The 10,580-nt window shown below is 41.2% G+C and overlaps 1 protein-coding gene across 1 annotated transcript; it reads right to left on the reverse strand.

Annotated features, from left to right (window-relative positions):
- Positions 1-7,048: 7,048 nt before the first annotated feature.
- Positions 7,049-9,013, reverse strand: LOC105041886 (AAA-ATPase At4g25835). Its single transcript, XM_010918948.4, has one exon. It carries the CDS (start codon positions 8,836-8,838, stop codon positions 7,231-7,233), a length of 1,608 nt encoding a protein of 535 aa, XP_010917250.1. The 5' UTR covers positions 8,839-9,013; the 3' UTR covers positions 7,049-7,230.
- Between the last annotated feature and the right edge of the window lie 1,567 nt (positions 9,014-10,580).

The raw sequence follows: 10,580 nt of genomic DNA on the forward strand, positions 1-10,580 counted from the left end.
ATACATTTTTATACAAAATTATATCAATTATTCAAACATAAATCTGTACAATCACCACCATTCACACCAAAAGCAAACTTCAATAGCAAATTTAACCAAACCAAAAGATATTATTTTATATAAATAAAAATAAAGTACTAATCGTTCATAACAATCAAGAGTTCAACCTAACTAAAAGTATACAAAAAATATAAGACTACAATAAAAATAAAATGATATCAATCTGTAGGCGGATGGTCGTCGCTGTCTCCACGTGACGTGCCGCCGTCTCGATGGGTGCCTGATGTACCAGGAGCCTACAAGGAACATATGAAAAGTTTGATTTACATATCTATAAATAAAAATATATAGATCATTAAATTAATATAAAAATATATATTTAATAATATGTGTTTACCTGAGATGGGCCATACATCTCTAATAAAAATGTAAGCCGATCAATCTGTCCCCTCATGGCCTGCATCTCGACACGGCTCTGTCGTATCTCCTCCATCTCAGTGGCACGACTCTGTCTAATCTCTTGTATCTCCGCCTCGAGTCTGCGGATGCGTGAATCCTGAGTATCTACTGCAGCATGCTGCGTATATCTACTAACCTCAGATAACTGAGTGGGGGTGACTCCTACTCCATAACCCTTCACTCGACCGTAGCGCTCTGGTCCCATCAACTCTGTGAACACCTCGGCCTCGATACGACTCTGCTGCGTAGATGCTGCGGACTCATCGTCACGCTCCGCAATGAGAGATGTTGCCCTCTCCTGTATTTATTTTGAAAACAAGAGTTATACATTAATAGCTAACAAAATTAAATTAAAATTATTGCAAAAAATAGAATATTAATAATATCGTACATATAAATCTTTCGACTCATCTCGAACAAAAGTACCATCCTGATGAGTATGAGTCATCCGGTAAAACTCCACTTTACCGAATTTCCTCCCATGCTCATCCACCTACACAAATAAATTCAATTTTAAGCAAACAATTATAACAATTTAAAAAAATATATGAGTATCATGATACAGACATGGTCCACGATATATAATGATATTAGTTATATAAATATTTTAACATAAAAATTAAAAGTTAATTATGAAAATTTAAAGAACATACAAACTCCTATCGGAGTCGTGCATAACTCTTCGACCCCGATGTATGAAGAACAGACTGAGCTGCTCGTGTAGCTCTACCAATAGCAGAATAAGTCTGTAAAATAAAGTAAAGAACTTGTTATATATATAATATATAATATATAATATAAATTAATATTTTTATAAAATATTTAAAAGAAAAGATAATGAGCAGATAATATACTTGTGCCCTCTCGGAGAACCAATAATGAACCAGCTCCATCCACTGATGAGGGGGTACATCAGGAGGACAATTCCTAGCAACCTCCTCCTCTGTCATACCCTGTCTCATATAGTCCCTCTTCAATTGTGCTCTATATTCTTTCCATTTGCGGTTGAGAGACTTCATTACAAAATCATGAGTGGATGGAGGGAGAACAAACTTGCTCTATAAAAAAAAAGTTAAATGAAATAAATTATATAAGTGATTAACAATTAATATACAGTATGAACATCAATTCATTACCTCTATAACTCGAATGAGCTCAACTTTATACATTGGAAGCATGTTATTCCATTTTGCATAGCCCAACGGACATAGCTGAGGCCTTCGAGCAACAGTCCCCAAAAATGAAGTCAATAAGCAGACAGCTTTCTTAATTGGCTGACCTAGCTGATTGCACTCCACAACAATTCTCTCACCCTCATGCATCTGCCACACATCTCGTACTACTGTGGGTCCGCATCTGGGGCGTACTCTTCCGGATCCGTCTGTAAAACATACATAAAAGTAACGATATCATAAATATATATAAAATAAAATAAAAATAAAATTTTATGAAAGACAATATATACCCTGCACGTGTATCTCATCATCTGACTGTTGAACAGGAGGATCGTGCTGTGCTGATGATGAAGAAGGACAGGGTTCGGAATGCTGTGCAGCTGAACTACTTCAATTTCTCTATTAAAGGCTATAGGAAAATATCAATATCATTGCCTGGACCCTTATCTTCTGGAATAACCATTGACAAGATAAATGATGATTGTTTCATGCACATCCACAATGGCAAATTGCAAGGTATCAAAACGACTGGCCCAGTACTGTAGGTAGAACTCAGGGTCCGAAATGGATTGAAGCCATCAGAAGCTAAGCCAAACCTAACACTGTGAATATCAGAGGTAAAATTAGGATATCTATCATCAAATGCTTTCCATTGAAGACTATCTATTGGATGTCTCAATATTCCATCCTTTGTACATCCTTCATCATGCCATCTTATTGATGAAGCTATTTTTGATGATGCATAAATCTTTTTCAATCTAAGTATAAGAGGAAAGTTACGCAATACCTTCATCGATTTCTTTTTACTCCGCGTTGCATCCAATTCATTCAGTACATCGTCTCGATCTTCTTTTTGTGTTATCCATCTTGAAGATCCACATACATTGCATGACTCTTGATTAGCATTTTCATCCCAATATAACATACAATCTTTCGGACAACTATGAATCTTTTCATATCCAAGATTCAATTCCTTTACTATTTTCTTGGCTTCATAATACGATGGTGGTAAATGAGTGCTTTTTAGAAATGCATCCTTTAATAACTTGAGCAGCATGGTAAAACTCTTCCCAGACCATCCATTCAAATATTTTAAATGAAATAAATGTACAAGAAAAAAAATCTTAAAAAATTTCGTACAATCTGGATATAATTCTTCATCTGCATCTTTCATTAAGGTGTGATAAAGAGCTGTCTCATCATTAGATGTATGTATAGGCTCCTCAATATGCATACGTTCCGTATGCGTACATCTATCAAACATCCCAACTGTTTCTTGTATACTACTGGATTCTCCTAAATTTTGAACACCAAGTCCAAAAGCATCTGTGATCAAATCCCTTAGATCATCATCTCTTGCAGAATTGTCTTGTAGGCTAGTGGATCCAAAATGAGTTAAGGGTTGGTTACATGATGATGGCAACATAGATTCTCCATAAAAAATTCAGTCGGTATAACCTCTTAAAAAACCATTCCATACCAAATGTTCTTTAATAATTTGTGGATCTAAAGAAGAACTATTTACACATTTCCAACATGAACATAAAATCTTTCTATTCAAACTACTTTTCTCCATACCAAATTTAATGAAGTCATGAACTCTATCTAAATATTCTTTACTATTTCTTGGTTTATTTATCCAACTTTTGTCCATTGTAGGATAAAAATGATCGAACTTGCAATTTATCTAAAAATAAAAAAAATTATACAATCTATATTAATGCAATGAGTAAAAAATATCAGTCATTTCATAAAATTCAAAAAAATAACAGCTATTGTAGTTCATTATATAACTTGAAGACTCAAAAATACATCTAGATATGATATGGTTTACATAGTAAATGCTTGCTATCATCAACTAATAGGTAAAGAAGGTCCTATCCCATTCAGAAAATACATTAATTCTATAGGTCAATTACAGTAATCAAATGATATGCAACAAGAGCCGAAAAAAATTTTGACAGTATTTTCTCTTAGTTCTCCCGTATAGGGAGAACAAAAAAAAATACCGTCCGAAATTTTTTTCGAACCCTCAGCATACCATTTGATTATTGTAATGACCTATAGAATTACTCACATTTTTCAAACTATCCATACTGGACAATCAATTGACTAATATACATAATTATTTTATCCGTACAAAAATAAATAAATATACGGATACAATAAAATATGTACATTAATCAAAAGATGGGTCTATGGTTCTATGCAATATAATTTTTTTTTAAAATTAATTCATAATTAACATTGCCTGACATCTTTCATCGGCCTGAGCACGTAGGGCTGGATGCCTTCGGCACGAACTGGGACCAAAGACCCAAGCGCGCAAGGCCGAGACCCAAGTCTCGTGCATGTTAATTAAATATTGTGCACTGTGTCATAAATTTTTAACAACTAAATTAGATAATTATTCAATAGCAACCAAATAATAAAAGAATCAACAAAATAAACTCTTAGGATTAGCATGCATCCTAACCGAGTCATTCAAAATTCTCATATACAATAAAACAAACAATCTCTTTCCCAAAGTCAGTCTAGCCATCAAAAGCTAAGGCATCACAATTAAATCTAGAAATAATTAATAAAAATAATTAAAATATTATCTAAATCCTCTAACTACTACGTACACTTCCAAATAATGCCATACACGAGAATAATCTTTCAATCTAAAAAATAAAACATTATTAGAGAAATGAATTACTTACAGTGGACAATAATACGAGAAAATACTGGACGATATTATTTTCGTCAAATACCTGCATTCAATAAAAAAATATGATAGTCAATAATTAATATATATTTTATCTATTTTAAATTATCCAAAATATATTTTAAAAAAAATTAAATTATATACCAAAGGTCGGAGAGTGAGGGGGCGGAGGAGCACCGGTAGCTGGAAGGGAGGCGGTGCGGTCGGGGAGCAAGGGGGCCAAGGAGCACGGCCCGCTGGGAGGGTCGGGGATGGGTGTCGGAGGTCGGGGAGGGAGGACAGGGGGGCCACCTGTCGGTTGGGTCGGTGGCTGGGCCGGGGGGTAGTGGAGTGCGGCGTTGGGGATGGGTGTCGGAGGTCGGGGAGGGAGGACAGGGGGGCCACCTGTCGGTTGGGTCGGTGGTCAGGCCGGGGGGCAGTGGGGTACAGCATCGGGGAGGGGGACCGGGGGGGTCTTTTGGGCCTACGAAGACGGCCGCACAGAGGGGGGAGGGGAGGAGGGCCGGTGGGGTGGCTTCGAAGAGGGCGGACGACGTACAGCGTGGACGACGTGGGTGCGGCGTGGACGGATGCGGCAGCAGAGGAGAGCGGTGGACGGCGATGCGGTGTGGACGGCGAGTGCGGCGCTGGCGGCAGAGAATCGGTGGAGATGGGGGCTGGGAGGGGATTAGGGCATGGGAGAACGGGAGGAATGGGTGGGAGGGGGGGCGGTAGATAGATTAGGACACAGGAGAATGGGGGTCGGATTAAGCGAACCTAACGATACTTTTTAACGTTGTTAAATAATGACGCAAAAAAGCATCGGTATTTTCTTTATTTAACGACGCTTTTGCTAAAAGCATCGGCGTTGACAATACTGAAATTTTACGACATTTTTAAGCATCGTTGAAAATATGATGCTTTTTAAAAGCATCGGCAGGTCAGCGTAATCTGCCGATGCTTTCAAAAAGTATCGACAAAAAATGGTGATTAATTCTCCTTTTTACTGTAGTGAGCTAGTGGGAGATTATGGAGAGGGAGGCCCCCTGGGCTGATCTTGAATAGAGAGAGAGGAGGGGGATGAGGGGCATTGAATGAAAATGAAAAGCTCTCTCGCTTGATCACATTTTGCTGAAGAGACCGCCCGTGCGCTCCCATGCTTTTTTTCAAAACCGCAGCGCTCCCATGTGGCTTTCTCTAGTTTTCCCAAAACTTCGTGTGTCGAACTGAGGCCTCTCTATTCAGAAGTTTTCATTTTAATATATATATATATATATATATATATTAAATCCAGAATAACTATCATTTTCTCATGTAGTAGAACTAAATGATGGGAACATAATTCAAGTTGATGATTCACATTGTCCATCATATTTTATAACATTAAATTGCTAGAAAACAAAATCATGAATGTTTTTGGACTTAACCTAATACCAACACATCCAGTAATCACCAAGCAAATGATTTTGCAGCCCAAACCAAAAAAATATGTTAATCAAAAACTATATTTACTTGTCTAGATTTTGGTTTTTCTTTAAATTTGAAATGTGGTGAGTGGTATGAATAATTGACTTAGATGGCCATCATAAACTTAGAAATAGAGCTCAACTAACTGAGCTTATGTTGAGGATAATGAAACCATCCATACATCTGGTCATCTAGTTTCATTTAAAAAAAAAAAAAATCATGAACAAGATAACACTTGCAAGCATATGCAAAATCAATCGCATTTTTGCGGGCGAACTAGAACAATTCAACAATTCAGGTGTAAACCATCTCAACCATTTCATGCTTTCTTTATTGGATAACAACTCCCAGTCCCAGAATGTAGAAGTGGTAATCTTATGCCAAGATTGAGCCTAAATAATAGTATAGTTCTACACAAAAACATTGAAGCTAAACAGTAATATTTCTTAGTAGTACATAGAAAAACAAAAGCTCTCTAAAAACATTATCTTACAGCATTTGAACAACTGTGTTGTAATTTGAACAACTTTTATGGATGAAAAACATATCATTCTTTTGAAATTGAAAATTTTGAAGAACTTAGAGAAATCAACTAAACTGTTCTTGTAATTAGTCTTTGTCAGATGATGTGAATTTTTGTTGCATGAGCCTTTGTTGGATGGTATGAACATCCATTTCATATGTTTTTCCTTTTTTTAAACTACTAATTGCATGCAAAATTCTTTCCTTTATTATACCAATTAATAAACAAGATTTTTTAAAAATATTTCCATTAAAAAGTTATTATGATAAATGTATTTCATTCTTGTGGTCACTTCATGGTGTTGTTCCTTATACCATCTGATAAAATATTCACATCTCATACTTTTAGCATGCACAAGCTCTTTCTATAAATGCGACTGTGGTGATTGGATGGGTTCTATGCAGCACCATGAGGCAGGTCCCATGGATAGGCTCTCATTCAATCATGGACATCATGAAAATAATTGATCGCTATGTTTAGAGAACAAGCCCTCTCTAGTTCAGATTTGTACGCAGAGGAACACTTATCCACCATTTGGACCAGTGTTTCGAATGGCTGGGCTAGCTGCTACCACAAGTTACCCATCTTTCTTATAGCCAAGGCCTGGTTTAGGATTGTCGCCCATGGACATGAGAGTGAATACCATCTCAACCATTTCATGCTTCCTTGACAAGATAAGAGTATCAACTCGCGGTCCTCATAATGTAGAAGTGATAATCTTATGCCCCGATTGAGCCCAATTAATAATATAACACTACCCAAAAGATTGAAGCTAAACCGTAATATTACTTAATCATACACAGAAAAATAAAAGCTCTCTAACAAAATTATCTCACAACAGAAGCTAACACAAATTTTACAGCAGTTCCAAAGTCCAAATCTTCCCATCAAGTCTCAACCAACCACTAATCTACATTCTACACCCCCCTCCTCCCCGAATCCGACTTGGTCAAGCTTTTGAGCCGCCCTAGAAACCTCACCCTCCGCTCCCACCCGGCCCTCCCCTTCTTCCCCACCTTCTCCGGCGATCCCTCCCAGCTCTCCGCCGGAGACCCCTCCTCCCTCTCTTCCCACCCCTCCTCCTCCTCTCCCCCTCCATTCCCACCACCACCACCCCCGTGACGCACCCTCGCCTGCAGCTCCGCCACCAGCTCCCTCATGGCCTTCTCCGGCTCGTCCCGGTTCCTCAGCAGCACCTCCCCCACCTCCGCCGGCGTCATCTCCGCCCCCGCCCGGATGCAGCTCTCCGCCACCCCCAGCAGCTCGTGCTCCGCCACTCCGACGTACCTCTCCACCAGCTCCCTCACCGCGTGGGCCCCGCAGGCCCCCAGCCTCACGTGCACGTCCATCCTCCCCGCCCGCAGCAGCGCCGGGTCCACCCCGTCCGCATAATTTGTCGTGAACACTATTATCCTCTCCTCCCCGCAGCACGACCACAGCCCGTCCGTAAAATTCAGCAGACCCGACAGCGTCACCCTCCCGTCGCTGTCATCGGCGCCGCCATCATTAATGCTGTCGGAATCTTCGTAGCATCGGATTCGCTGCCTTTTGTTTCTGTTTCTGGCGTCGGAAGTTGCGGTGGTGGACTTGGTTGACCGGCGGCGGTCGCCCGTCAGATCGAGCGAGCAGTCGATGTCTTCGATGACGATGAGGGAGCGGTTGGTGGTCTGGATGAGGAGGGAGCGGAGGTCGGAGTTGTGGGAGACGCGGGTGAGCTCGAGGTCGTACACGTCGTAGCGGAGGTGGTTGGCCATGGCGGCGATGAGGGAGGACTTGCCGGACCCGGGTGGGCCGTGGAGGAGGTAGCCGCGCTTCCAGGGGCGGCCGGTGCGGCGGTAGAAGTCCCGGCCGGCGGCGAAGGCGGAGAGGTCGGCGAGGAGGCGGGACTTGAGGGCGGGGTCGAGGGCGAGGGTGGCGAAGGTGGCGGGGTGGCGGAAGGGGACGGAGGACCAGGACGGGGGGCCACCGCGGGGGGAGTTGGTGTGGAGGCGACGGGGGCGGGAGGAGCGCTCGAGGGCGTCGGCGGCAGCGGAGAGGTGGGTAAGGTAGGGGCGGAGGAGGCCGGAGGCGGGTGCGCGCTTCGGGAGGCGGAGGGAGAAGGAGCGCCGCTCCTCGAGGGAGTCCTGAAGGGTGTCGGAATGGTGGGTCCAGAGGAGGCGGTGGCCGGCGAAGGAGTCCTCGAGGGAGTGGTTCGGGGAGAGGGAGAGCACCGGGTTGGCGGCGGCGGGGTCGCCGCTGGCGAAGCGTGGGAGGGAGAGGGTGAGGCGTGGCAATGGAGCCGAAGAAGGGGCGGGGGAGTGGAGGAGGGAGTGGTGGAGGTAGAGGTGGACCTGGCGGTAGAGGTCGTTGGGCTCGACCGCGGAGGAGCCGAGGAATTCCGGGACGTCGAAGTAGGAGTAAGGAGTGAGGGAGTCCTGGAGGGACTGCCAGAGAGAATGGAGCAGGGAGAGGAGTTGAGAGGGGAGAACGTTTTGGAGGACGGTGAGGAGGCCTAGGAGTGACCACATTTGCGAGAGGAGCTCCATTTTGTTGTTATCTTCTTCTCGTTCTACTACTACTATAGTAGCTACTTCGACCACTGCTGCTAATGAGAGGGCCTTGTCTTGTTGTGGGGGGTGGGACTTTGTTTGGATATGGAGATGGGTTGGAGAGCGTGGTTAAGGAGTTATAAAAGGGAGGGGGAGGATTGGGTTTTCTAGGGGCAGGGGGAAGGGTAGACGGGGATGGGAGCATTGTGGGAAAAAAGAAGAAAAGGGGGATAAAGCAAAAGGTGACAAGGGGAGCAGAGCAGCAGGCGAGGAGGGTCTACTTTGCTTTGCGTTTTCCTTTATTTTTCTCTTTGTCAATGTTGGTGCCTCGGGAATGGAGGAAGGAGGTGGTGGTCGTGATGGTAATGGAGGTGGCGGGAGAAGGATGCCTGAGGGCTACCCCACAAGGGGCGGGCGCACGGACATGCGAGAGTGGGGTGTGTTTTGGCTTTTTGTTACGTGTCCTATCTCTGTGTTTGTTTTTTATCCCACGGCGTATTCCAGAATGCGGAGATACGATGTTATATACCATGATTAAGGTTACTGGTCTAATAACTAGCCGGATCTGAACGGGGTTTTCATGTTAATGATGCTGAAATTATAATGATCTTGGCTTACAATGTGTGATGGATTTGGAGAGGACTGGAGAGTGATCCATCTTCCATGGATACTCTAGCTGCATTCTTAGTGTTTTCATTTTTTTTTTCTTATTAATTTTAATCTTTTCCTTTTTCTTTTTAAGATAAAATTTGTCCTGATAGGGCAGGGCTATGTTGACTGGAACCAAGCCACTGATATATCCTTTCTAAAAGTCTCCAATATGCAAAGGAAATTAGAAATTAAATATAAATTTGCATTGTTGCCAATGTACTTGCTAAAATTAAGACGATGAAAAGTGAAATAATCTTTTTTGGCTATTTATCAACATGATCGAAAGATACTTAGGTTATAGATCCAAATAGACATGGTTGACTCAATAGTAACATTTAGTTTTTAGCAGTCTTTTATGGTTAATTGGTGGTTAATTTATTTAGAATCTAAAATGAGAATCAAGAAATCAAGTTTAGTGATTTACACTAGAAATTTTTCTAATCACATTTTCATCTCAATTGTTAGTGCCTTTTGCATTCCTAAATGCAACTATTAAAAAAAAATTCAAAATTAACTACCATTTCTTCCAAAAGATAAAGCTGTATTTTTTTCTTTGAAAAAGCAACAAAAACATAATCATCTAATTCTTCTAAATTAGTTCAAGTGAAGCGATAAACAATATATATTTAGGAATGGTCTTAGACTTAATAGCATTTTACTTATAAAGTATTATTTACTTAATGAAAGTAAAGCAAAGTTATCTTATTGTATGTAATGTCTATGGAAATGTTAGCTCAAGGTCATAGTTGAATGATATATTAGTCATAAATAAATTCTAATTTATAGGTGATCTAGTAGATAGAATATTTTTTACCTACTAGTCAAGATAGAAAGGATCAAATCCTTTATTGCCTCATTCTTCATGAATATAGCATCTTTCTTCCTCTATTTTGAGCTTCAATGCATCATAGATATATTGCGAAAAAAAGTAGAGCTCACGATAGGATTATTAGGGGAGCAATATCTATTAATTGAAACTTCTATTGGCATAACAACTTGAAGGAGCTAAACATATTTTGCTTTTTAATTGCATTGGAGTTTATCCCAAGGAGAACTTAATCTTTATTTTGTACAAAATAAACAAATGA

This window comes from Elaeis guineensis, chromosome 3, assembly GCF_000442705.2.
Source record: "Elaeis guineensis isolate ETL-2024a chromosome 3, EG11, whole genome shotgun sequence".
In the NCBI taxonomy this organism is placed as follows: Eukaryota; Viridiplantae; Streptophyta; class Magnoliopsida; order Arecales; family Arecaceae; genus Elaeis; species Elaeis guineensis.